This window comes from Sorex fumeus, unplaced genomic scaffold (genome assembly GCF_029834395.1).
Source record: "Sorex fumeus unplaced genomic scaffold, SorFum_2.1 ptg000042l, whole genome shotgun sequence".
In the NCBI taxonomy this organism is placed as follows: Eukaryota; Metazoa; Chordata; class Mammalia; order Eulipotyphla; family Soricidae; genus Sorex; species Sorex fumeus.
Genome location: NW_026606099.1, coordinates 10,444,883 through 10,472,185, shown reverse-complemented (window position 1 = coordinate 10,472,185; position 27,303 = coordinate 10,444,883). Strand labels below are relative to the sequence as shown.

The following is a 27,303-nucleotide window of genomic DNA, read 5'->3' as shown; positions in this document are numbered from 1 at the left end:
CCCCCAGACTTCACCTTGGCCCCTACGCCCCAGGGTCCCCGCGGGCTCCCAGGAGGAAGATCACACCCACCCGTGGGACACTGTTGCACCCAGGCAGGCCTCCTGCAGCCCCCAGCGGGAGGGCGACGCGCTCCCACCCAGGCGCTCTGCTGGGGGGCTCCCAGGCCCCCAGTGCCACAGTCGATGAGCTGGACGGGGGGGGGGGGGGGGGGGGGGGGGGGGTCCTCCGGGAGAGCAGGAGAGACTGGACAGCTCCAGGCTGGCGTCTCCTCGCCCACCCTCGGCCCGCAGCAGGAGCCCTAGAGGTGACCGAGGCGCCCCCCGCCCGCGCACCGCACTGCAGAGCATTCCCCCCCCCCCATCCTGCAGAGGAGGCGGGAAGGAAACGCGCGCATCCTCCAGTCGCCGGGCAACCGTCCACCCGCTCAATCCAGCATCCCGCGCGCTCCCGCCCCATCAGGATGCAGGGCCAGGCGCGGCGCCAGCCCAGCCACATCCATTTGCGCGAATCAAGGTGGGGGGGGGGGGGCGCGGGCTCTGGGGGTTCGGGAAACGGGAGGAGGTTATTTACACCGCCGCCCTGACCTTCTGGAGCGGCACCGGCTCCGATAAATAACCGCTCAGCGCCGCTTCGGAGCCGGGGCGGGAGGTGCGGGCAGGGGCCGCGAGTCCCCGCGCAGGTGCGCGCGCGGCTCTGGGTTCCCGGCGGCGGGGGGAGCCGGCAGCTGGCTGGGGGGGGCTGGAGGGGGTGGGGGAAGAACTCGGTTCCCGGGACCCCCACCGAGCAGACAGCGTCCCTGTTGTACCCCTGGCGCCAATTTCCAGGCGAGGGGACGGAGAGATGCCAAGGAGGCAAGCGGCCCCGTAAATTAGGGGCGTGTTGGGGGTGCTGGGGGGTCTCTGAGGTAGGAGGGAAGAAATATTATAAGATGGGGAGTGGGAGGTGGGGGGGCTAGAGGAATTAGGAGCAGCTTGCCAAAACCAGAGAGGAAGAGGAACAGAAACATCACACAAAGGCAGTTTGGAAAAGGAACCCTTTTATTCCTCTTTGCACGGGGCAGCACGTCAAGGGGGGTCTCCTGACTCCACGCTTCCTTTGCACAAAAAGGCCTCCTCAAATTGCCCACTCCTCCCCCCACTTCAGTCACGAAGGACCGGCAGGACGTGGGTGGGGCAGAACGCAGGGAAGAGTGTGTGTGTGTGTGTGTTTGCTTTTTGGGTCACACCCCGCGACGCACAGGGTTCCTCCTGGCTCATGCACTCAGGAATTCCTCCTGGCAGTGCTCAGAGGACCCTATGGGATGCTGGGAATCGAACCCAGGTCGGGCGTGTGCAAGGCAGACGCCCTGCCCGCTGTGCTATCGCTCCCGCCCCGGTGTGTGTGAAGTTTTGAGTCGGGGGGAAAGCTCAGAGCCCAGAGAGAGAGCTCCATTCTCCTGCTTCTTGGGGAAATACCAGTGCCGGGGTTTTGGACAGAAAGGCACCTTATCCCAGCAACCTGGCATGCCGGGCCCAGATGTGAGGCTGAGGCAGCCTGGAGACACCTTTCGGCGGCAGCAGCGCCCGCAGGCCCCAGGCAGAGGAGGGAACGCAGGCCTGAGGGCGCGCAGAGGCCCAAGTCATAAATTTCAGTCTCTCCCTCCGTTCTGGGCAGAAACTCTTCTGCCCGAGCCTAGAGTGGAGCTTCAGTGCAGGGGGACTGAGGCGGCTCCAGGGCACAGAGCACGAGTCAGGCGAAGCTGCCGCCTGGCCGCAGAGGTGGGAGAGGAGATGGCCCAGAAGGAGCGGCCGCTCCCGCCGCCGCCAACTCCCAGACCACAGCAGCACCGAAGCTCTGAGCCGGGAGCAGGGCAGGGAACGCGTCTGCGCCCGGAACCCGGAGTTTGCACGAGGCCTCTCCAGTCCAACTGAAATCACTGCTCCCTCCGCTCTGGCCCTGCCTATCCGCCTCAGCCGTTCCGCAGCACGAAGGCGCGGGCGAAAATAATGAGGCCAGTTAAGTGGGCTGCAATGAGGTCCCCACCCCCACTGGCCCCCACTCGCCAGAGAGGAATTCTCTCTCCCTGGGCTGGACAGACAGATGGGCGGCCTGGGCGAAGGCCGGCAAGGGCGAAGGCCGGCAAGGGCAGAGGGAGGAAAACACTCAGCACATTCTTTCTCTCGCTTTGATCTGAAGTGTAGCTGCAACAAAGGGCACAGAAGTTGAGGAGTAGGGTTTTTTGGGGGGGGGGGGGCGGCGGTGTGGGTGCAGGAGAGCTTGGGAGCAGAATCCATCTAGAGGAGGAGAGGGTGCGCGGCCAGCTCCGCGGGGCCTTGACCCCCGAACAGCACACACAGAGGGAGGAACAGGAGTTGGAGGGGCGAACCACCACCCAGTGGGACGGGGGGTCAAGGGTCCCTCTGTTCCCCAAGACGGCCCAGAGAGCATCGGCTGGGGGTCTGGACTTGGACGAGAAGTCGCAGCAGAAGTGTGGAGTGCTGGGAGGGTGCTGGGAGCCAGACTTGGGGCGTCTTCACCGCAGGAGCGACCACTTGATCTGTTCTTTAGCTGACTGCAGCACCTGCGGGGAAGAACTGCGTGAGGGCCTGAAGGAGGCCCGGGCCACCGGCTGGATCCGGCTGGATCCGGCTCCCCATCCTGCACCCCGCCTGGGGGGGAAAGGCAAAGAGAAAAGCCCCCGGGGCAGAGGGAGGGGAAGGGACCCCCTACCCCGAGGGGACCTTCAGTTTGGGAAATTCCCCCGGACAAAAAGGGAAGAGACATACCCAGGAAGAAAGAAGAGAAAAAAACCCAAAACCAGACAAGACCGGGGTCACCGGGCAGATGTTTGAAAGAGGAGGAGTACACAGGCAGGTAGGCTTGTTGGTGATTCCAGCCGGGTAGGAAACAGCCCGTCCCGCCCCGCCCCCGCCCCGCACCGGGAAGACCATCTATCTGCAGCGTAGCAGGAAGGAGCAGCGCAAGCGCCTCTCCTGGAATATGCATTGCCAGCTCCGTCCTCATTTGAATAATAAGGGAAAGAGAGTGTGCGGCATACAGACCATCTGCTTAAGGCAGCCTCTGCTGGGGAATAAATCACGCCAGGAGGCACCGGGCAGGCAGGGAGGGTTTGAAGGGTACCAGCCGCACTCGGAGAGAGACGGGAGGAGGGGGCACGTTAGGGAGCACTGAGGAGGAAGGGGCCGGGTCTCTGGAGTGAGAGGGAGCCCGGGGTGGAGAGCCAGCCAGCCGCTGCCGTGAGCCATACCTGAGACACCGTCTGCTCCGTGAGGGGCACGTCTTCACCCTGGGGTACCGAGAGACAAGCACTCAGCGTGGGCACGCGACTCGCACGTGGGCACAGAAACGGGAAGGCAGGAGTGGCCCTGGAAACTGAAGCCGGGGCAGGGGCTCTCCACTCCTCGGTCCCTTCTGGGGACCATGACAGCCACCACTTCAGCTGGCCAGAGGGACTGTGACTGGGGGCGGGGGCGCGGGGAGGGGAGGGTCACTTCATCCATTTCCTCTGGGATGGCAGGAGAACCTCCCAAGCCCTTAGTTCCATTCCAGGTCTTCAGCAGGTCCCCAGATCCCCAGCCTGGGCGCAGGGGCCCCGATTCCCTGGCCCTCGCCGGAGAAGACCTTCCCTGAATATCAATATCAGGAGGGGAAGGATGCGGGAGCCGGGGGTCGCTTAATGGATCCCGCAAGGCCCGATGGGTAACGACAGCATGTTAATTCGAAGAAATAAATGCTGCAACAGCAGCCTGCGAGGGCGGAGGAGGGGCCGGGGGTGCGGCGGGGAAGCCTCTCACTCGCACGCAGAGACATATGTTGGGGGAGAAGATTAAACTATGCAAATGGAGCCCCAGGCAGTTCAGGGAGAAGATTTCCCATTACCGGCACTGCCGGTCTTCGCCGTGGAGGTCACGGCCAGGACAGTCTCCGAGTGCTCGCACATCTCGGGGCCCGGCACTCGGGGCAGGTGCGCTCTGCACCCCTCACCTCCCCCGCAGACTCGGAGGAACCTCTCTGCTGCCACGAGCACCCAAGAGGGACCAGAGTCCGTCCAGCAAGGACTTCCCTCCCATTTGTGGGCCACGCGGGCTTCCTCCTGGCTGTGCGCTCAGGAATCACCCCTGGTGGGGCTCGGGGGCCCTGTGGGCATGTGGGACGCCGGGGATGGGAACCCGGTTTAGTCTCAGGCGAGGGGAGCCGGTGCCTGACCTGCCGGGCCAGCTCTCCAGCCCTGAGATTCTTAGGAAAGACGCGCAAAGACGAGCAAGAACCTGTGCCAGGCCGCTGGGGCCCGTTCCCCAAAGGAAGGACACGGGAAGCTCCAGTTCTGGGGCATCGAGGGACACTCCCGTGCGCCCTGGCCCAGCGGGGACCAGCCAGCGCTGGTCAGAGGCAGAGCCCGGGCCCTCCGCCTCCCTTCTCCGGGGCAACGAGGGCTTGGCAGGGGGAGAAGGCGGTGCCCGTGCTTCGGGCAGGGACACTTGGATGCGGTCACTGCGTGGGTGGACGGGGACCGGGCTGGGAGGGGCACAGTGTGCTTACCCTTAACGCGACCCGGTGCACCACCTGCTGGGGGTCACTCTCGAGGATCACCCTACAGAGACAAAGACGGGAGGGACACTGACCACTCAGCACACTTGCCTCAGAACAGAGGGCGGTGCCCCAGACCCCCGCGCAGGCTCAGGGAAGTCCAGGCCACTCCAAGGACTCACCCTCCGTCCACGATCTCATCCACAGCCAAGAAGAGCCCCTCCATGTTCTCCAGCAGAGCTCGCTTTTCTACATTTTTCCTGAGTCCCCAAGAGAAAAGGAAAAAAACCCGGCGTGTGAGAGGAATCTGCGGACATCGTCTGAGCCCGGGCGGCTAGACCAGACCTGCGACCATCTCCCCAAGGACACAGACAGGGAAGTAACTGTGGCGGAGGAGATGTTTGCAGCCGGTGCCTCTAGACCCCCATCCCACCCCTGCGTGCAGTGGGCGGCTCGGGAAGAGCAAGGAAGCATCGGTCCAAACGACAGCCGCCCTAGGCAACCTCGGACTACTCAGCTCTGTTTCTCCCTCTCTGGGGGTGGGGGTGGGGGCCCGAGCCAAAGCTCAGCAACCCCGACCTGAGCGTGCAGGAAAGAGACGTAAACGGCGCTGGAGCCGTCGCAGGGGAGGGGAGAGCACACACGCGCCCTGCGCACAAGCCTGGACGGACCTTCGAGGCCGGCTCTGCGCCTCCGCCCACCCCCACCCCTTCACCAGCTCGGCTCTGGTCTTGAGAAGCGGACCGGGCCGGGCGGGGGAGGTCAGGGCCCGCGCCACCCGGCCTCGGATCCGGTGGTTGGCGCATGTGGCCACTCGCATCCGTCAGTTTGGCTCCTTCGCCAGATCGCAGAAACGAAGCCCATTCATTCGCCTGGCTCGGAGATAAATCACCTCCTTCCTGAGGAAACCGGAGCCGCTCGCCCGCCCGCCTGCTGCCTGCGTGGGGCTGGGGCCCGCGGCTCGGCGCCTCCGGACGGCTGTCTGGGCCGCGCTCACTCGGGAGCTGCCGGAATGCAGCCGGGCCCTGCCCGCGCTCGCTCAGGAAAGGGGCCTCGGCTCCCCTCCCCTGCCCATCAGCCCATCAGGGAGGCGGGAGGGGAGAGAGGGGGCAGCGTCTCCCAGCTCCGCGCTGAGGGCCCGGGCCCGCTCGACGGCTGTTCCGCCTGGGACCTGCCGTCTGCTGCCTCTCAAAGAACGAACAAGTGCCGGCAGAGTGCTCGGAGCTCAGGCAAGGGTTGCCCGGGGACGGGAGAGGGTCTGCACAGAGATCTGCACCTCCCAACCGCCCTCCTACGAGAGCTGTTCCGGGGGCGGGACGGGAGACGGGGAGCCGGACACCCGGCAGCAGGGCAGGGGACTGTGATCTGACCCCCACCCCCCCGCCACTTCCCAGGTGAAGCTGGGTCCCTGGAGCCTCGACTGATCCCTGCCCCGTCCCTGGCCCTGAAGAGCAGTGACTGTCTCCCGCAAACAGGCGTCGGAAAGGGACTGCTCACCGCAGCATCTGGCTCAGTGAGTCAAAGAGGCAGTTCAGGACGGCCATGAGCATCAGCTGTGAGGAGACAGAAAAAGCAGGATGAGGTTCCAGGCTCTGAAAGCAGCGACCTGGAAACAAAACCCTGTGATTCATGAAGTTCCAAAGACACGGGCTTAGAAAGGACACACACACACACACACACACACACACACACACACACAAGACAGGGCCTGTCATAAAGAACCAAAACCAAAACCATAAGGTCAAACTGAACAGACGCCATTGGGCCACACGAGCACGCGACAGGGACAAATGGAGACGTTACTGGCGCCCGCTCGAGAAATCGACGATGAAAGGGAAGTCAAGTGATCAAGTGATCAAGGTCAAAGTGAGCACAAACAAGAAGAGAACCCGTGTGGTTTAGATCCTGCGGCATGACCCCAAGTATGAGGGCTCTCCTTGATCCGACTCTTCCAACAAAACTTTCCTGCCCTGGTCCTCCATGTCTTTACCTGCGGTAGTAAGTGTTGGCCGAGGTCTGGGGCAGGGAGATCGTTAACTGGGCACCGAGTCCGGGCGGTGACGGAAAGAGGAAAGAGCACAGGGCCCCGGGGTGGGGCTGACCTGGACTGGAGGCACAGCTAAGCGATTCTCAGAGGGGCCGTCCTCGGCAAGCTGTCGGGTCAGGCGGCACAACATCTCCCCCCCGACAGCCCACCGGTGCTCAGGTGGAAGTCCACACGGCGGCTCCTGGTTCGGTTTCTCCCCCGTAAGGCAAAGCCGCTTGTCTACGACTCATGTGAGGGCTGTAAGGTTTCCAAAGCAAGTGCTCTACAAATCCCTTACAGAAACCGGAGCCCAGGAAGAGTGACTTCTGCCTCCGATTATGTGCGGGCTTCTTTACACTTCTTTTTTTTTTCTTTTTGAGTCACAGCCGGCGATGCACAGGGGTTCCTCCTGGCTCTGCACTCAGGAATGACTCCTGGCGGTGCTCGAGGGACCCTATGGGATGCTGGGAATCGAACCCGGGTCGGCCACCTGCAAGGCGAACGCCCTCCCCGCTGTGCTATCGCTCCAGCCCCTTCTTTATAATTCCTTCCTCTCATTAGGAGCTTTCAGCTGAGGCGGTCTCTCCCGTAAACAGAAAGCAGGTTGGGACTAACCCTCGTTTTCTCGAGTGAACCACTCAGAATTTGGTTTCCGCCTGACCCAGGATGTTAGCTCGTCTTCCCAAAAAAAGTGTGAAGCCTTCCCAGGAGGGGCAAGAGTCCCTCCCGCCCCGACCACACCGCAGAAGTCCAGAGCACGAGCTTTGCATGGGTGAGGTGCTGGGTTTGAGTCCCAGAACCAAAGAAATAAAGAAACGAGCTAGGCCGCTGATGTTGTCTGTCAGTAAGTAGTAAGACATATAACGCGCCTATGACACGAGATAAAAGTAAAGGCAGACCTGGGGCTGGAGCAAGAGCACAGCGGGGAAGGTGTTTGCCTTGCACGCGGCCGACCCGGGTTCGATTCCCAGCATCCCATAGGGTCCCCTGAGCACCGCCAGGAGTCATTCCTGCAAAGCCAGCAGTGACTCCTGTGCATCGCCAGGTGTGACCCAAAAAGCAAAAAAAAAAAAGGGAAAGGCAGACCCAGGACTCCCACCGTCGACCGGCTCATCTGCCAGGTCGGGCCGTGAGCCTGCAGGGGCCTCCCTCCTCCAGCCTGAGGAGGACAGTGACAAGTGTCGGGTCCAGAAGCAGGGCCCGTGCCGTGGGGCGCCAGGGCCAGAGAGTGCAGGAAGAGAGGAAGTCTCACCTCGTTTTCATAGGAGCTGCCGATCACATAGAAATAGAGATCGATACTGCTCTTGTAGACCACCGTCATGCCTTCCAGGAGGGCGATCTCACCTGGAGGGCGCAAAGTGGAAAAAGTGGGTGGCCCAGCCAAGGAGCCCAGAGGGTCACCAAAGAGCTCCCAGAATCCAGCTGCTTGGGGCAGAAGGAAGGCGGGGTGGCACGTTCCCCAAAGACTGAAGCCGACCTGCCCAAGGGAGACAAACGAGCGACTCGGCGGGGGCGGGGGGCATCGACACGTGTCTTCCCCACGGACCCCCTCCCCCCGCAGCCCTTACCCCTCCCCGTCCCCGACGGCTACCAGCCGATCCTTCGGAGGTGAAAACGCAGAGCGGTCACCTTTCCACGCTTCCATTTACCTGCCCTAATGGATGCGGTACAATAAGCAGCGCTGCAGTTAAATTTGTCAAGGGAGGCTCGTAAATCCAGGGACCAGACAGGCAGCTAACAGCCAACCTGCCAGCACGTATTCCCGCGTGAGGCACACTCTCCTCCCCACTACATTTCCGAAGAGTTTATTATACGAGGGGAGGAGGGCGGAGAGGGGAAAGGGACCGTCACCTGAGCCTGCCACCGCCCTCCCCCCCACGCCACGCGCCGCGGTGAAGGGAAAACAGCCTACTGTCGGTGCGGTGGGTCTTGTTGAAAATGTTCTTCTCAAAGGCCTTTTGCTCCTTGACGCTGGGGTAGGTCTCGTCGTAGTACTGGTCGGGGGAGAGGAGGGGCGGGCGTGAGGGCCGGGAGCCGGGACCGTGAGTGACCGCCCCGGCTCCTGGGTCTCTCTCCTTCAACGCCCGAGGCGGGAGAGACACACTGACACGAGCAAAGGAAGCGCCGCAGAGGCCGGGACGGGGCGTGAGTGAGCAAACACGAAACGAGGACGCTTGTCTTCTGGGGTGCGCCGTGGGGGCTGCGGGGTTAGGGCCACACCTGGCTCAAAACAGGGTCACCTGAGGCTGCGCTGGGGAACCGGACGTGATGAGCCAGGGCCAGCGACATGCAAGGCCAGCGCCGCAGCCACTGTCCCATCTCTTGGCCCAGAGCAGAATGTTTAAAGGCTGCTGTGGCCAGCAACTAAGCCTCTTTTTTTTCCCTTTTTGTGTCACACCCGGCGATGCACAGGGGTTCCTCCTGGCTCTGCACTCAGGAGTTACTCCTGGTGGTGCTCAGGGGACCCTATGGGATGCTGGGAATTAAACCCCGGTCGGCCACATGCAAGGCAGACGCCCTCCCCGCTGTGCTATCGCTCCTGTCCCAGCAACTACACCTTCTTTTCTTTTCTTTTTTTGCTTTTTGGGTCACACCTGGCAATGCATAGGGGTTCTTCCTGGCTTTGCACTCGGGAATTACTCCAGGCAGTGCTCAGGGGACCCTATGGGATGCTGGGAATCGAACCTGGGTTGACGGCGTGCAAGGCAAACGCCCCCCCGCTGTGCTGTCGCTCCAGTCCCAGCAACTACACCTTCTTTTCTTTTCCTTCTTCCTCTGGGGGGCGGATTGGGGCCACATCTGCCTATGCTCAGGGTTTACTCCTGGCGGGCTCAGGGGACCACGTGGGGCGCCGGAGACTGAACCTGGGTCGGCCACGTGCAAGGTGGGCACTCGATCTCTCCGTCCTTCCACTTCACTTTTTTTTTTGTGAAAGGGGGGGGTACGGCTGTTTTTTGGGGCAGCTCAGTTACGTCCAAGGCTCAGTCCTGGCAGTGCTCGGATCCTCTGGGGTGCTGGGGAGCTCGGCAAGCTCCTTACCCACCCTCCGAGGACTCAGTCCCCTCCCTCACCAGGAGGCTCTGCCCCCAGCTGCCTGCAGGAGAGAAACCCTGACCCTGTTCTCGAGCTCTCCGAGGGGCTGCGCTAGAGAGAGGCGCCGAGCGCACGGAACCCCGCTTCCGCCTTCTTCCCCACTGGATGGAGCCGAGAAGCGGGGCCAGGCCGCAAAGTCTGGCTCCGAGAAAGGGCCGACCCAGGGCCCCGGAACGCAGCTCGGCGGCAGGGCACATGCCTCCCCGCACGAGGCCCCGGGTTCGGCGAGTCTCTCCGAAGAGAGGGGCACCCGCTCCCCCGCCCCACGCCCCCTGCAGCAAGGCTCTCTAAGGCAGGGAAGACGCAGGAGGCCCGCCGAGCCCACTCCCGAGCTCGCCCTGGCCCGGGGGCGGGGAGGGGGCTGCTAGATCGCCCTGCTCTTCGGGGGATAATCCGTCGCAGTCAGCTGAAGACCTGCGACAGGGCTGGCATTTAGTAACTGGAGAACTGTTTCAAAAGGTGTCCTGCATAGTTACATCCAATTACAGGGAGGAACAGCTGGTGAATTCTAAACTAATCTCTACCTGCTGATTGATTTATGCCAGGCTCACCCGGAGCAAATACTCCAGGGACTGAAAGCATTTCTCCCGCGGGGGGGAAGCTGGGAGGGAGGAGAGAGGCGCGTCCTTTCTGCTCTCTCTCAGGAGCCGCAAAGTTGGAAAGATCTCAGGGCTGGGGGAAGTCCGGAGATAACATGCGTGGTGGTAACTGCAGACTGAGCGCCAGAAGCCTGCCCCCGCCGGAGAATTCCCTAGAAAGCTCCCGGCGGGGGTTGGCAGGAGGGAAAGAAAACGGACGGGAGCGATGGACACGGGCCGGGACTGGCCGCAACGAGCTGCCGCCCCTGCCCAGCTGCCAAATGGCCCAAGCCCTTTCCGCTCCGGTGCTGATAACAGAACAGGACGAGGCCGGGCAGGCGAGGAGAGGCCAGGGTCCCTCACACAGCAGCAGGTTAGGGTTCTGTGTTTTCCCTCTGGGGAGAGTCCGGGACAGGAGGGAGGAGGGATTCTCAGAACTGGAGTCCGGAGAGAGACGAGGGAAGAGGACCAGGTCCCGCGGCTCGAAGCTCAGAGTCCTGCTGCGACACAAACGGAGAGGGAGTCTCACCTTGGCAAAGAGCCGGTCTCCGTCGTTGTCCAGGATCAGGATGGCTTTGACAGTGTACAGGGAGGGTTCCTATGGAGACAGGAACAGACACTCAGGCCGGAGGGTGCCTCCACCCCCGCAAACCTTCGACCTCCCCCGAGTCTGACCGCGAAGGGGCACAGACGTGAGTCCGGGTGTTCCCAGTCCCAAGCTGGCGAGCCCGTGACACTGTCCCCGGAGGACGAGCAGGCCGGGAAGGAACTGAATCGGGGGTGGAGGCGCTTCAGCCACCAGAAGCTCCAGAGAGACTACGCCCCCGATCGGAGCGCAGAGGGTCTAACCGAGGTAGGTCACGCTGGCATCTCCAGATACTATGCTACGGTTCTGTCCCAAATCCCCCCGCCTCGCTGGACTCCCATGCACAGGTGAGTGTGACCAGGTTAATTAACAGGCGCTACACGAGGCCATCGGAAACTGGACGGCTGAATGCCCTAGTGGATGTGGGAGCAACGCAGAAACACACACACACACACACACACACACACACACACACACAGACACACACACACACAATGTGGCCACTGAGTGAAACATCACTCATCTCCCCAGTTTTGATCCAAGATCCCAATTCTTTTTGATTTTTCTACTGCCTCCAGGTGACCACCACTAGTCAGGCTGAAAGGACAAAAACCTCCACGTTGGGGAGTGAAAAAGAGGCGAGAAAAGGACACGACGGGGCCTGAGGCTGAGAGGGGATTTCTGTCCCGGTCAAGGACTGAACTTGGGGGGCTGGAGCGACAGTACAGCGGGCAGGGCGTTTGCCTTGCACAAAGCCAACCCGGGTTTGATTCCCAGCATTCCATAGGGTGCCCTGGGCACCGCCAGGGGTAATTAATTCCTGAGTGCAGAGCCAGGAGGAACCCCTGTGCATCACTGGGTGTGACCGCCCTCCAAAAGAGACGTGAACTTGGGGGCCAGGGACGTGGCTCAGTGGTAGAGCCTCAAATGTCTGAGTCTGTTGGCTCAATCCCCAACACCACAGAAAATTAATAACCAAAAAAAAATACGCTTGGACAAATCAGTCTCAGCCTTAGCGGTTATACTCAAACTCAAACTAACTGCAAGGCACATCATTTAGAAAAGCTCTTCTCCTCCTGCAGTTCCTAGGGAAGCAGCTCACCTTGACTTTTTGTGCTCAGGGCTCACTCCCGGTGGAGCTGGGGGCCCATGTGGGGTGCGAGGGGTGGAATCCGAGCTGGTCCCACGCAAGGCAAGTGCCCTGCCTGCTGTACCCACCCTCTGGGTTGTCTGATCAGCTAGGAGTCAAGGCTGTCGCTTTGCCACTCCCTCCTGGCCTTCCATCGGAAACCCACAGCCCTCACGGGGTCAAATTCATTCTCCAAGACCCAAGAGAGCGGAGGAAAGAACCGGTGCCAAACGCAGAAACTGCAGCCTCTGTGACTGCCAACTGTCCCGGGAGGCGCCAGAGGGTTCTGTTCCATGTGAGGGGCCCACTGGGACTCAAGAGACTCAGGAAGGAGAAGGGGGCCAGGGACCATCTGCGACAGAGCACGTGCCTTCGATGCGGGAGGTCCCGGGCGTGATTCCGGTAACGCCAGAGAAGGAGGGGAGGCTAAGGAGTCAGGCAGTTGGGCTCTGGGGGTTCTGTCTACTTTCTGGGCCACACCCGGCATGGCTCGGAGCTTACTATTTGGCCCTACACTCGGGAACCACTCCTGAAGATGCTCGGGGGGACACAGAGAATGCCGAGATCAAATCCGGGTCAGACGCGTGCAAGGCAAGTGTCCACCGTCTGTACTATCTCCTCTGGAACCAGGCACTGTGATGGCACTGGTAACACAGAGTGTGTCTGGCGTCACGAGGAAGAATAACCCTACGGCCACAAGCGCTCCAGGACAACGGTCTTCAAGCCCTTGACACCTGCGGACTGACCCCCGTTCTGCAAACCAGCCCATTACACCCACAGTTATGACCAAGCCACAAGAGTGGGATTTCTCAGCCTTCTGACACCTGTGGACTGGGGGCTGAAGATCACTGAACCGGGAGCCCGACAGTGTCCTTGGCAGCCGAGAGAACGAATGTGAGAACCTGAGAGAGCAGAGCAAGAGAGCCAGGGGTCCTGGTTCTGCTCCTGGATTTTTTCACTGACTTCCTAGAGGATGTTATCAAGGAAACCCCAAGAAGAGAAACACTGGCTTTTCCTAGAAAGGATGAAAGTCAGAAAAGAAGGCAAGGAGAAGGGTCAGAGATACAGTACAGCGGGCAGGGCACTTGCCTTGCACGCGGCTGACCCGGGGTGTGATCCGTGGCACTCCATGGTACCCCGAGTGAGACCTGAGCACTAATGGGTGTGAGCCAGAGAGAGAGAGAGAGAGAGGGAGATTAAGAAGAGGCCCAGATCTGGGGATGGAGTGATAGTTCAGCGGGTAGGGTGTTTGTCTTGCTCATGGCCAACCCGGGTTCAATTCCCAGCACCCATATCCCCCCCACCCCCCCAGCACTGCCAGGAGTAATTCCTGAATGCAAAGCCAGGTGTGACGCAAAAAGGGAAAAAAAAAGGAAGAGACCATTGCAAAGTTCTAGAAGGCTGGTGAACAGGCTGGCCGATGCAGCCTTCCAAAGGAATCAGCGAAGGCTGAGGGTCTGGGCAAGGCGTACAGGCTGCTGGAAGGCGCCAAGCAGTCCGGCTGGGCCAGCGGCTTCCTCTTTACTTCTGCCATTCTGCCACCTCCTAACTGGAGCTGGGCCCACGGCAGCCCGGGCCGGACCTCTCAGGAGCGGGGAGGGCCAGGAGCTGCTCTCACACCATAAAATCAGCCCGTTTAAAGGCCCCAGAAGCCATTACTGATAATGTAATTTCATTTCTGAGTTTTTGTAAAGGGCAAGTTTATAAATAACTCCCGACTACTGAGAAGTGGGTTTCCTGGACAACGGACTAGGCTTGACCTAGTAATACATTAAATGCCAATTATGGAGAAAGACCCTACAAGCTTTAGGTTTAAAAAGCCGGTTCAGGGCTGGAGAGAGAGCACAGCGGGTAGGGCGTTTACCCACCAGGGTCTGATTCCCAGCAACCCACAGGGTCCCCTGAGCACCGCCAGGAGTCATTCCTGAGTGCAAAGCCAGGAGGAACCCCTGAGCATTGCCAGGTGTGACCCAAAATAAATAAATAAATAAATAAATAAATATTCTTCCCTCCCACTCCCGAATGAGTAGCTGCTGGGAAGCTTTCGAGACAAAGTTCTGTGATGCACTGACTTTCAGAGACCCACAGCCTGAGTGTATAACAGAACTTCACCTCAAACGCTAACGGAGGTGCCTGGAAATGCAGGGGGGGGGACTTGTGCGTGGGAGGTCGGTGGCTCAGAGTCCGGGTATGTTTTTATTATCAAGAAAACCAGAGCGGACTCTTCAAGGGAGCTGAAACAACACCGAACCAGCCAATAGCCTGCTGCAGCCAGGCTTTGATCTCGACCAGGGGCCTCTGAAGCCTGGAGAAAAAACATTGCCAGCTCCCAGGATCCCCTCCCCCAGCACATGAAAGATTAACGAGGAAGCGTTGTTCCTCGTGCTGCCCCCTGTTGGCCTCCAGGGGACGTGCAGCTGCCTCAGCAAAACTTGAAAAGGCAAGTCCAGGTGAAAGGTCTCTGATTCGCGGGGCCTATAAATGAAACGGGCTGAGATGCATTCTTAAAAAAAAAAAAAATGGGGGGAGGCTGAAGTGATAACACAGCAGGTAGGGCGTTTGCCTTGCACGTGGCCGACCGACCCGGGTTCGATTCCCAGCATCCCACAGGGTCCCCCGAGCACCGCCAGGAATCATTCCTGCGTGCAGAACCAGGAGTAACCCCTGTGCATCGCTGGGTGTGACCCAAAAAGCAAAAACAAAAACAAAAAACAAACAAACAAAAAAAGCCAAATCAGGTTTGTTTAGAATGTATACAGTAAAAGAACATTCTGGCTCAGATCATGCTGTGTCACCAGAAGAGTTTAGGGGGACTCCCTGGGGCTGGTGGGGACAGGCTATCTGGGAGCTACAGCTAATACTGTAAGCCATTCTATGCAACCCCAAAAGCCTCATGGAATTAGAGCATGCTACCCAGCGAGGGAGAAGGGCACAAGTCATAATCCAGAGGGGAATTCTGGACAGTGCTCCATTCCCCCACTTAAAATCTTTATAGCAGGCCAGAGATAGTACCCTGGGGCTTGGTGATACACCTCGGTAAGCTAGAAAGAAGACATCCTTCCATCAAACCTATTTATAGGGTCCGGAGCGATAGCACAGTGGGTAGGGTGTTTCCCTTGCACGCAGCCGACCCGGGTTCGATCCCTGGTATCCCACATGGTCCCCCAAGCACTGCCAGGAGTCATTCCTGAGTGCAAAGCCAGGAGTAACCCCTGAGCACTGCTGGATGTGATGCAAAAAGAAAAACAAAAAAAAACAAAAAAACCCTATTTATAAAGTTAAAACAAGAGAGTGAAAACTAGAAGTTCCCAGACACCATTCCCAGCGCCACATGGCCAAAGAGCTGGGGCAACACTTGGTGGTCTCAGGGCTGGCTTCCGGCTCTGTGCTCAGCGATCACTCATGCAGCGCAGAGGACCAAATCCCTGTGGCCGCGTGCAAGGCAAGTGCCTCCCACTGGGCGACCTTTCTGGCCTCCCAAACGGGTACTTCGCCCTCCAACTGCACCAGCTTCTCTCTTGTTTTGGGGCCATGCCTGGAGGTGCTCAGGCTTATTCCTGGCTCTGTGCTCAGGGAAACCTCTGCAGTGCTGGGGGGACTGAACCCTGGTGGGTCACCTGCGAGGAAAACACCCTGCGCAACGTGTCATCTCTCTGGCCCCGCCAACCTCTCTTGTTGTTGTTTGGTTTTTGGGTGACACCCAGCAGTGCTCAGGGGCTACATCTGGCTCGGTGCTCACTTCCAGCAATGCCGGGGGACCGAGGAGCCCAGAGCCTCCGTGTGCCCAGCTGGTTCTCTAGTACTCTGAGCACCCGGTGCCAATTTCTTTCTTCCCCTCTCTCCCTCAGAGGTGTTCAGGGATCGAACTCAGGTCAGCGATGTGCAAGGCACCTGATCGGCTAGACTATCGAATCTCTCCGGTCCTGTACCAATTCTTCTTTTTTCTTTTTTTGCTTTTTGGGTCACACCCAGCAATGCTCAGGGGTTGCTCCTGGCTTTGCACGCAGGAATTACTCCTGGCGGTGCTCGAGGGACCATTAGGAATGCTGGGGATCGAACCCGGGTCGGCCACGTGCAAGGCAAACGCCCTACCCACTGTACTATCTCTCCGGCCCAGTACCAACTTCTTAAAAATGAAAACATTCTCAGGGGTGGAGGACTTTAATTTGCCACCTACAAGCCTAAGGACTTCAGGGAAAAGAAAAGAATGAGAAGCCAGACTCACGGCTGGCTTGAAGGATAGTACAGTGGGTAGGACGCTTGCCTTGGACACAACCATGGTTAGATTCCTGGCACGCTACATGGTACCCACGCCATACCAGGAGTAATTCCTGAGCACAGCGCAGGGAGTAATCCCTGAAAGGTGTGGCCCAAAAAACAAACAAGCAAACAAACATTATTAGGGGGCCAGAAATAGTTTGGGTAAGGCACTGGCCCTGCATGTAGTCAACCCAGATTCGAAGGATGGATGGATGGATGGATGGATGGATGGAAGGAAGGAAGGAAGGAAGGAAGGAAGGAGAGGAAGGAGAGGAAGAAAAGAACAGAATTAGCTGAAGGCTTTGACCGGGAAAAGCAGTTTCCACATGCTCCCCATGGGTTAGTTTAAATTCAAGGAACACGATTCAGCAAGGAAGAGGAGTAACATGAGCTAAGCTGACACGAGACCAGGGTAACAGAGGAAGGCCAACGCGGATCTTAGGGAAGATCAGATGGCAGGAAGAAACGCCTAGGGAAACCTTGGTATCTGATGCAGATACAAAATTTTCCAATACAGGCATTAAAACTTCCAACTCTGCAGAAGAATCTCCCTCCCTCCCCAACCCCTCTCTCTCCCTGGGGTTTTTGGGCCACATGGTTGGTGCTCAGAAATCATTCCTGGTGGAGCTGGGGGTAATTTGGGGTGCCAGGGATCGAACCCAGCATGCAAGGCAAGCGCTGTACAGTCTCTCCAGCCCTGAGGAAATCTCTTTAAGTTCTTACTTCTTTTTTTTTTTTGCTTTTCGGGTCACACCCAGCGATGCTCAGGGGTTCCTCCTGGCTCTGCACTCAGGAATCACTCCTGGCGGTGCTCAGGGGACCATACGGGATGCTGGGAATCGAACCTGGGTCGGCGGTGTGCAAGGCAAACGCCCTGCCCGCTGTGCTATCGCTCCAGCCCCCTAAGTTCTTATATTCTTAAAATCCTTGTATTCTCGTCAGGACCAGCCATGACCTCTAGCTTGACCTTTCTTTGCGACTCAGCGTCTTCATCAGAGAAGGAGAGGCCTGACCTAGATTAGTGAAAGGTAATACCTGTCTTGAGTTACTGCAGGGCCCTAGAAAAAAGATGAAATCTATGGGCCGTTTCCAGAAAAATACACATTCACAAATGTTTCTGACTTAAGGAGTTCATACAAGCAGGCCTAGAATTTAATGAGATTCCCCCTGAAGACAGTAGGGAGAAAAGGGAAATGAGTAAACCACTTGTGTAATATGGCCGCCTCTCCTGTCTAGTAATGACTCCGATAAATGTGTGTGTGGCCTCCATAAATTAATAAATATGACCGAGAAAACGAACACAGCCAGCAGGGGGAGCAAAGGTCATACCACACCCCTCCGGCTCCGGGACGTGAGTTCGGTGGCTCTGAGCTGCTGTTCGCGAGAGGCCCAGCTTTCAGGAGAGCAGACTCAGGACCTGTCTGCGGGTGACAGTCTGCCCAAGGACCACACAGCCCCCGATTCATCAACCATAACGGAAGGGGAAAAATACAGGCGTCATAAAACAGGCGGACAAATTAGAGAGGCCCCCCCATCACAACACGATTTCCTTCTTGCCTTTTTCCTGATTTCCTTCTCAGGTTGGTAATCCAAGAGCTTTCATGTACATGTCACTTAGCAAAGGGACGAATCCACTGGGGGCCAGGTTCACTCCGGTGAACCCTCGGCTGGCCACGTCTTGGGTCATCCCCCAGCCCTGCCGCCTCCCCATCCACTCCGGAAACCCCTGAAGCAGCCTGTGTTACCCTTCCGCCAACTGGCTCCCCCAAATCGACCACACCAAGCCAGCACGACCCTTTCCCTTATTTTCAGTCTCCTCCCCCAAACTATACAAATGTCAGAAAAGGCCGTGGAGAAAATTGGTCGAGTGGAGCTGGAGCAACAGTACAGCGGGTAGGGGGTTTGCCTTGCAGGTGGCCGACCGGGTTGATCCCCGGCATCCCATTATGGTCCCCTGAGCACTGCCAGGAAGTGAATTCTGAGTGAAGCGCCAGGAGTAACACCTGAACATCGCCAGGTATGGCCCAAAAAGCCTGAAAAAAAAAAGAAAATTGGTAGACAGAGCTACCCAGACCAACTGTCAGTGCACACAAGCCCTAACAGCAGTGGGAAGGAAAATTTTTTTCCTTTTACTATGATTATTCTCCTTGTTTTGGGACCACACCTGCTGGTGGTGCTGGGGGACTGAGGATGGGGCCACTCCCAGCACTGGTCTCAGAGGACGTCAGGAATCAAACCCAGGCTCCCCGCCCGCTAAGCACGCATTCGGCCTGTTGAGCTCTCTCTCTGATCCAGGAAGAAAAAAAAAGTTTGAAATTAAATAAGGAGGGGCTGGAGTGATAGCACAGCGAGGGCGTTTGCCTTGCATGCGGCCGATCTGGGTTCGATTCCCAGCATCCCATAACGGTCCCCCGAGCACCGCCAGGGGTGATTCCTGAGTGCAGAGCCAGGAGGAACCCCTGTGCATCGCCAGGTGTGACCCCAAAAGCCAATAAACAAATAATAAATAAATAAGGAGACACAGGTTTCATGTGCAACCTACAGAACTAACAGAGGATGTAAAGAGTCCGCAGAGATGGTGACACGGGGGCTGGGGGGGTCCACACGAGAACTCCGGAGACCTGAGCGGGGGCCAGTGCCACGCAGAATGACCGGGAACAGGAGGGCCCCCGTGAGCACCGGCACCTTCTCACCATGTGCGCGGGCGCGATCCCCAGCCCGCCCCGTCAGCCCCGCGCTGGCCTCGGCTTCTGCCTTCCAGAGCGCTCGGGCCGGAGCGGGCAGGGGGGACCGTCCCTCTCCTGTGCCACCCTTCCTCCTCCGCTCCTCCAGCTCCTCCTCCCCCAACTGGCGTGCCTGCCAATACCCCATCTCCAACCGGGTCCTGTTGATAAGGTGAAAAACAGTAGCAAGGGGCCAGATGAAAAAGGGCCCTAAATCTGCCACCGGGTTCCCTCAAATACCTGGATAATTGCATTCATCCCTGCCTCCCCGGCTTCTCAAGGGCCTGGCTTTCTTCCCCGGCAGCCCCCCACGCCCCACCCCCTTCGCTTCTGACTGCGTGACAGCTCCCCCAGACCTCTGGTATAATTTATGCCTTGTGGGGGACCAACTCTTTCCCACCACTGTGAAGGAGAGGGGAAAAATATATAGAAATACGTCGGAAATCCATAACGAGGTCTTCTTGGAGGGCAAGGCACGGGGAGAGTTAGAAGCAGCGTCAATTGCTCTTCGGGGGTTTTAGTTCAAGCCAAGGTCTGCTTCCAGCAATCAACCATTAAAACAAGCCGGCCAGAGTAACAGCACAGTTTATTCTGATCATTTAATTTGAAGTGTCAATAAATTAAACTTCAATCAATTAAACTAGGTGTGCAATAACCCAGATGGACACCCCGACACCAACATAATCACAATAAAAATTTTTATGGCTGCCGGGGACCTCACCGGGGGCAGTTCTGGCACTGCCGGCGCCGAGCGGAGAAATATATCTCCGCGGTGAGGAGCGAGATTGCGTCTCCGGACGAGATGGAGGGCCGGGCCCAGGCAAGGCCGCAGCTGGGCGCGGGGCACAGGGGCCGGGCGCAACGAGATGGGAGTGCTTGGGGGCTTAATGTAATTGGTGCCTTTGCCCGGAGCAGGGGGAGGGGCCGAGGCCAAGCACCCCTACCGTTAGTGCCAACGGAATTTAACAAAAGCCCCATTAAAATGATTCAGGAGGCAGAGGCCAGAGCAAAGGCGACCTCTAAGAGTCACGGGAGTTCTGCGTAGGCCCCTCCCCACCCACACCCACTTACGCGCGGAGCACCAGGCACTCTGGGCGGCCTCAGTTTTGAATGAAGCTTTGGATCTGGGACTCGGGCAGTTTTATTATTTTTTTCTTTTTTTGCTCTTTGAGTCACGCCCGGCGATGCACAGGGGTTCCTCCTGACTCTGCACTCAGGAGTTACTCCTGGCGGTGCTCGGGGGACCATACAGGATGCTGGGAATCGAACCAGGTCGGCCGCGTGCAAGGAAAACGCCCACCCGCTGCGCTATGGCTCCAGCCCCTGGGCCCTGTTTTAATATGAAACAGTGAGGGGAGGAAAAGGACAAACTTAAGAGGTGCAGACTCGGAGTCGATGAGGAAAAACTGAACCCTAGGTGGGAAGCCTGAAGAACCGAGACTGTCAGGAGCAACTCAGTTTTGGAGGGGAGAGGGAGTCAAGAAGGCAGGGGGCAAGAGGGGCAGTATTCTGAAGGTTCCACAGGTTGTTAACAGAAAAGGTGACCAAAAAGGTCCCACCCCTGTCAACAGTTTTAAGAAAGAGAGGACCAGGCTGGAGGGATAGCACAGCGGGCAGGGCGTTTGTCTTGCAGGCGGCCGACCCGGGTTCGATCCCCAGCATCCCATGGGGTCCCCTGAGCACCGCCAGGAGTCATTCCCGAGTGCAGAAACAGGGGTAACCCCTTGTGACCCAAAAAGAAAAAAGAAAGAAAGAAAAGGGAGGAGCGGCCAAAATGAGCTCATCGAAACAAGCAAAGGCCAAAGACACAGGCCGGAGGCATTTTTATTCATGTATTTATTTACTGTTGCTCCGGGCACACCTGGCAGTGCTCAGGCTTAACACGTGGCTCTGCACGTGGGATCACTCCGGGAGGGGCTCGGGGGAACACACGGGGGGCCAGGGACCAAATCCCGGTCGGCCGTACTCAGGCAGGGCAAGTTTTCAGACAACTGTTTTCCGGGCTGTCCTATACCCAGAGCCCCATGCTGGGAGCATTATTAAAAGCACTGGGAAAGGAAGAAGATGAGAGTCTTTCCCGTGGGATTATGAAACGGCCTGAGAGAGATCAGACAGACCCGCTTGCAAGTCTGGGCCTTGAGAGAAACCTGTGGGCCAAGCAGTGGTACTTCTGCTGGTGCCTTTGCCTCGTACGCGGCCGAGCCGGGTTCGGTCCCCGGCATCTCACAGGTCCCCCGAGGACCATCAGGAGTGATTCCTGAGCGAAGAGTCAGGAGTAACCCCCTGAGCATTGCCAGGCCTGACCCCAAAAGCCCAAAAAGAAAGAAAGATGCTGTACTGTAAAGTTCCTAAATGAAGGAACTTACGGGCATTTATAAATTCAAACGATCAGGACGGACTTCAATTGATGGTTCTAGTTATCCTCCCACTCTCAATAACCTACAGCAGCGTAACCTGCAGAGGTACAGAGAAAAGAAGATGCTTTGATGAGCTATTCCCAGCAGCCCAGTCAAAATAAGAAACAAATACAAAAGAAGTCTTACGGGGAGAGGGACAGGGATAGAATGATCACACTCATCTGCTGGATATGTGTGTGTGTGTGTGTGTGTGTGTGTGTGTGTGTGTGTGTCTCACTGTAACAGTGTCCTCCCACTGTTCATCAATTTGCTTGAGCGAGCACCAGTAATGTCTCCACTGTGAGACTTGTTATTATTTTTGGCATATCGAATACATCACGGGGAGCTTGCCAGGCTCTGCCGTGTGGGCGAGATACTCTCAGTAGCTTACCGGGCTCTCCGAGAGGGACGGAGGAATTGAACCCGGGTCAGCCGTGTGCAAGGCAAACGCCCTACTGCTGCGCTATCACTCCAGCCCATATATACATATAAACAAACTATGGTAGGAGAATAATACCTAAGGGAAGTGAAAGGAGGGCCAGGAGGACCAGTCCCCGGTAGGAAGTTTGTCACAAGTTGTGGGGCCTGGTCAGGACAGAGAAGGGATCGGTATGATGCTAAGTGAAAATGATCACTCTGGACAAGAACTGAGTGCTGAAAGGAGGGAGAGTGATGTACATGACCTTTCAGTAACAGCACTGCAAACCAGGGTGCTTAAAAGGAAAGAGTGAGAGAGAAAGGAAAGCGTCTGCCACAGAGGCAGGCTGGGTGGCAGGTTGTGGGAGGGAACTAAGGACGGTGGTGGTGGGAGCTGTGTACTGGTTGGCATCGGAACCCAATCATAAACAACTCTGTAACTGTGTCTCTCAAGGTGATTCGATTAAAAAAAATTGTTTTTCAAAATTGGAAAAAGAAAGTCTAATAGGATTTTATTTTGGTTTCTTTTTTTAATATTTATTTTTTAGATTTATTAGCTTTTTGGGTCACACCCGGCAATGCACAGGGGTTCCTCCTGGCTCTGCACTCAGGAATTACCCCTGGCAGTGCTCAGAGGACCATATGGGATGCTGGGAATCGAACCTGGGTCGGCCCGGGTTTGCAGGGCAAACGCCCTACCCGCTGTGCTATTGCTCCAGCCCCCTTATGTTGGCTTCCGTGCCACACCCGACTTGCTGGTCAGTGGGAACGCCTGGTGGTGCTTGAGGGACTGTGTGGTGTCACGGATCCCACCAGAACTCTCGAATGCAAGCCAAGCATCCAGCTCTCTGAGCTATCTCACTCCCTCTGGCCCGTAAGAAACCAAAATTTCTTTCAGAGGACACCAGTCCCACCTGGGGGTGCTCAGGATGCAGCCCAGGGTGTCCACACACGCGGAGCCGGTGCTCCTGGCCTTTTGAGCCATCTTCTTCGCCCCAAAGGAACGTCAGAGGTGGAAGCCCTCCCCAAGGAGTGGCCATGACCGCTAAGCACGATCGGTCACTGGAAGCACTTCAGTTCAGGAGAGAGCTGAGGTAAAACCCAGAGGATCATCACACTTTGCATAATGAAAATGATGAACGAATTATTAGGACATGCGATTAGGGGATGAGATAAAAGAACCAGTTGAGGGGTTGGAGACGGCTGCAAGGGCGGGCGCCCAAGGCTTCGACCCCAGCAACGGAGCCAGGAGCTGTGCCACCCCCCAGCACTGACGTGGCGTGGCCCTGAAATTTTATTTTTATATTTTGTTTTGGGGCCATACCCAGCAGTGCTCCGGGCTCACATCTGGTTTACTCCTGGCAGGGCTCAAGGAACAGATGGGAATGAATCAGGGTTGGCTCTCCAGAGCAATAATAGAGGGCACCATTTTTGGTGTGGGCCAGTATGTATTGAGGTGATGAAAAGAAGGAGATTAAAAGCTAGGAATTGGTTCAGGTAGGTAACTCAGAAGACTGGCGCACATACTTAGCAGGAGACCTGGGTTCAGGGCCCTGCAATGCACGGTCCTCTGAGCACCACCAAGTCTGGCCCCCAAAGACTCAGCACAGCGGTAGGGCGTTCACCTTGCACGCAGCCAATATGGCCGACCCGAGTTCGATTCCTCCGCCCCTCTCAGAGAGCCCGGCAAGCTACCGAGAGGATCTCGCCCGCACGGCAGGGCCTGGCAAGCTCCCCGTGACCTATTCGATATGCCAGACACAGTAACAACAAAAGTCTCCAATGGAGACGTTACTGGGCCCGCTCGAGCAACAGGAAATAAAAAATAAAAATTACCATTGATTTTTATTTATTTATTTATTTTTGCTTTTTGTGTCACACCCGGCGTTGCCCAGGGATTACTCCTGGCTCATACACTCAGGAATTATTCGTGGCGGTGCTCGAGGGACCATATGGGATGCTGGGAATCGAACCCAGGTCGGCTGTGTGCAAGGCAAAACACCCTACCGCTGTGCTGTCACTCCAGCCCTATCACTGATTCTTAATGACGATTTCTCTTAACCACTGAGCACTGAAAATTACTAAAATGAATGTTTTTTTTTTTTTATTTCTCCCAAGGTTGCCACTGTGGATAAAGAGAAAAGCTGATTCATTCCATAGAATGAATGCCTTACTTAGGACATATTCTCTCTGAAACTCCAGCAAAGAAACACTGAAATGGTGAGAGAAATATATAAATTCTTAATTGGGGCTCCAGAACATGATGAGAGCAGAAAGAGCACTGGGAAGAGCTGACAGAGGAAGGGAAACACTTGTGCGGTATCCTAAGAACTCTGGACACAAAAGAATTGAAACCTATCTGTACTATGTCCCCAACGAAAGCTTTTCCTAACTGAGAGTTCAAAGGACAATTTTCCAAACTGAAGAGGTGGAAAGTCCACAACATGAGAATCTACAGTAACACCAGAAAGACTTTGGTCCAGAAGAGTAATCAAAATGTAGTTCTGGTGGTGACATCTGTTTCATTCAGCAACCCCTTTCCCTATACCTTGGTTTACCCTAATCCCCAAAACCAGGTTCCTCACGACAAAGAATAATATTGCTGTCAGGAGTTTCCGACCAACTCTGCAGGCATCTGTGAATGCATGAAAGCAGCGTCTCAGGTACAGACTAAAACTGGACACAAAGGGGCCGGGGAGACAGCACGGTGGGTAGGGTGGTGCTTGCCTTGCGTGAGGAGCACCTAGGTTCGATCCCCACTGAGAGTCACCTCGGAGTGTGGAGCCAGGAGTAAGCCCTGAGGACGGCTGGGTGTGGCCCCCCAAAATAAAGAAAATTGACCTAAGGAAAAAGCACCTTAAGATATATTTCACTGGGCCCAGAGCCATCTTGTTTCACACAGCGGTGAAGAAACCTGGCCAGCGGGCTCCACAACAGCCGGAGAATTCTCCGGGCGCCGTAGCAAGCCGATATGGCCGGGAGGTTCCAGATGGGCAGGCGCTGCCTCCCCGCCTTCTCCAGATGGAATCCCAGAGACCATGCGCTTCCACAAGCATGGCTCCGGTATGTGGGCGCCAGGACTATCCTCCCGAACCGCAGAGGGGCGCCGGACCCTTCCTGATATTCAAAGTGAGCAAGGGAAAGTAAATGATCTCGCATCTGTCCCTGGAAGGCAGGCTTGACCAGTGGTGGGAAAACTCGAGTAAAAATAATGCCCCAACGAAATGCTTCTGGACCGAGCATTAAACTACAGCACCATGCTGCCCTGGGAGGGGAAGGCTGTTTGTCCTTCAGCCTTCCCCCGCTGGTGGCAGCGACATGGTGGCCGCTATCTTTCAGAGCCTAATGGACATCCAGGTATGAGACTGCAGTGACGAGGCACGTGGGGCCTCATGGGGTGGAGGGGGGAACCGGCCCTGCCTCCCGCCCTGACAAGGCCCCGAGTTGCCACCTATGAACCCCCTCCTCCGGCTCCTGAACGACCATGATCCCAGAGGCACACAAACCAATCTCAGAACCCAGCGGCTTTTGGCAGTAAGCCCTCCAGACTTATTAGTAAAATATCAGAAATCCAATATTGTGTGGCCACAATAGTGGCTGCGTGACTTCATAGGGGCTTCATAATCAGCAGCAGAAAACAAATCATCTCGTGATGTCTTTTTGGCAGGCCCGAGTGTTGGGAACAATTCCAAATAATAATAGTGGGTCTTTTGTCGTAATATTGAATGTGATCAACATAGAGAGAGATTCAAGTGGAAATCTGCCACACAGGCAGGGGGAAGGGCGGGGTCCTTGGTGGTGGAAAATGTGCACTGGTGAAGGGACGGGTGTTTGATCATTGTATGACCGACCGAGACTTAAACTGAAAGGCTTTGTGACTGTTCTCACGGTGATTCAATTAAAAAAAAAAGATGTATTTCACTGGAGCTGGAGCAATAGCACAACAGGTAGGGCATTTGCCTTGCATGCAGTTGAGCTGGGTTCGATTCCCAGCATCCCATATGGTGCCCTGAGCACTGAATGATTCCTGTGTGCAAAGACAAGAGTAACCCCTGAGCATCGCCGGGTGTGACCCCCCAAAAAAGCAAAAATATATATATATATTTTACTGAGGAGCAGCTGGTAAGAGGAATAATAATAATTTTTCACATACAACTTCCTCAACACCCTCACAGACAGATCCCGTGGTAAAAGGGCTCTCCAAGAGGTCGGGGTGTAGCTCAGGGTTACAGTACTGGCCTTGCGTGTGTTAAGCCCTAATATCGCCTTCTGGCACCACATTAACTGCTTGAAAATACGGACCACACTGAAACAGTTCATGTACATGTGAACGGTACTGAGAACATGGCAAATTACCTGCCCCTGAAGTTTTCTACCTAAACTTAACCAACCCGTGTAAGGAGCAAGAATCACTCCTATCTTGGACGTTTTGAAAGAGAACTGAGACCTGGAGTTCTCGTACCCAACGAGGATGGGAGTGTGCCCCGGAACTCGTGCTCCAATAAAAGGCAAAGACCGGGGCTACAGCTCAGCGGTACAACGGGTGTTTTCAATGTGTGAAGTCCTGGGTTTGGTTCCTGGCACCACACACACACACACACATCACACACATACTCACACTCTCTTTCTGTAAAACACACACACACACACACACATCACACACATACTCACACTCTCTTTCTGTAAAACACACACACACACATCACACACATACTCACACTCTCTTTCTGTAAAACACACACACACACATCACACACATACTCACACTCTCTTTCTGTAAAACACACACACACACACACACACACACACACACACACCCCTACAAGAAATGAATCTGTTCTACTTCTTGAAGAGGAAACCACGATTCGCAGCTAGCCAAAAAAGGGCGGTCAGTGGCAAGGGACAACCGGCCCCAGGGTTCTCGGACCACTGATGACTTGGCATCCCAGATGCTACTGTAGCAAGTCCTGCGGTCTGCGCGGCCGGGGAGGGGGGCAGCGGCGGAGGCGGGGGAAAGACACCGACCGGCCCATCCTCGACCTTCGGGACGGCCCCGAGCTTCCAAGAATGCCGGTCTCGAAGCAAACCACGACGGACCCGCGGAACAGCGTCCAAGGAAAGCCCAGGTGAGGAGGAGAGCGGTTCCCCAAGGACGGGCCGGGCGACGGGGCAGCCCACGGGGCGGGTCCGGCCACTTGCAAACCCGGGGCGAATTCGGGGGCCTGGGGAAACGCGTGTCGGGGCTGAGGCTCGGGAGACCCCCGACCCACACGCCTCCGCCCCGGGGGTCCCGCAGCCCCACGAGCCCCCCGCAGCCCGCGGGTCCCGCAGCCCCACCGGCCCCGGGCCTCAGCCCCCGCGTCAGGCCGCGCCTTCGCTCGGGGGCCCGCGCAGCCCCCGCCCCGGAGGCGGACCCGGACCCCCACGCCCCCCACTCTCGGGCTGAGCCCGGCCCCGAGCCCCCGGGAAACGACAGCACCTCGGCCGCCCCCACCCCGAGCCCCTACCAGGATCAGCGACTCCATCTTGCCCCGCAGCCGGTGCCGACGTGGAGGCGCAGGAGCGAC

At 57.1% G+C, this 27,303-nt stretch overlaps 1 protein-coding gene across 1 annotated transcript; it reads right to left on the bottom strand.

The window, feature by feature from the left end:
- Positions 1 to 1,020: 1,020 nt before the first annotated feature.
- COPZ1 (COPI coat complex subunit zeta 1) lies at positions 1,021 to 27,303 on the bottom strand. The gene is made up of 9 exons (XM_056120153.1): positions 27,244 to 27,303; positions 10,755 to 10,823; positions 8,467 to 8,548; positions 7,807 to 7,898; positions 6,026 to 6,081; positions 4,711 to 4,788; positions 4,541 to 4,592; positions 3,249 to 3,287; positions 1,021 to 2,561 (listed from the first exon to the last, which is right to left on the bottom strand). Exons 1-9 carry the CDS (start codon positions 27,259 to 27,261, stop codon positions 2,514 to 2,516), a joined length of 534 nt encoding a protein of 177 aa, XP_055976128.1. The 5' UTR covers positions 27,262 to 27,303; the 3' UTR covers positions 1,021 to 2,513.

Bases quoted from the DNA above. Each gene is read 5' to 3' on its own strand.
- COPZ1 (XM_056120153.1), bottom strand. The intron at 4,593-4,710 runs GTGAGTCCTTGG...TTGTCTCTGTAG, and splicing joins GATGAGATCGTGGACGGAGG to GGTGATCCTCGAGAGTGACC. The intron at 2,562-3,248 runs GTATGGCTCACG...TCTTCCCCGCAG, and splicing joins CGGAGCAGACGGTGTCTCAG to GTGCTGCAGTCAGCTAAAGA.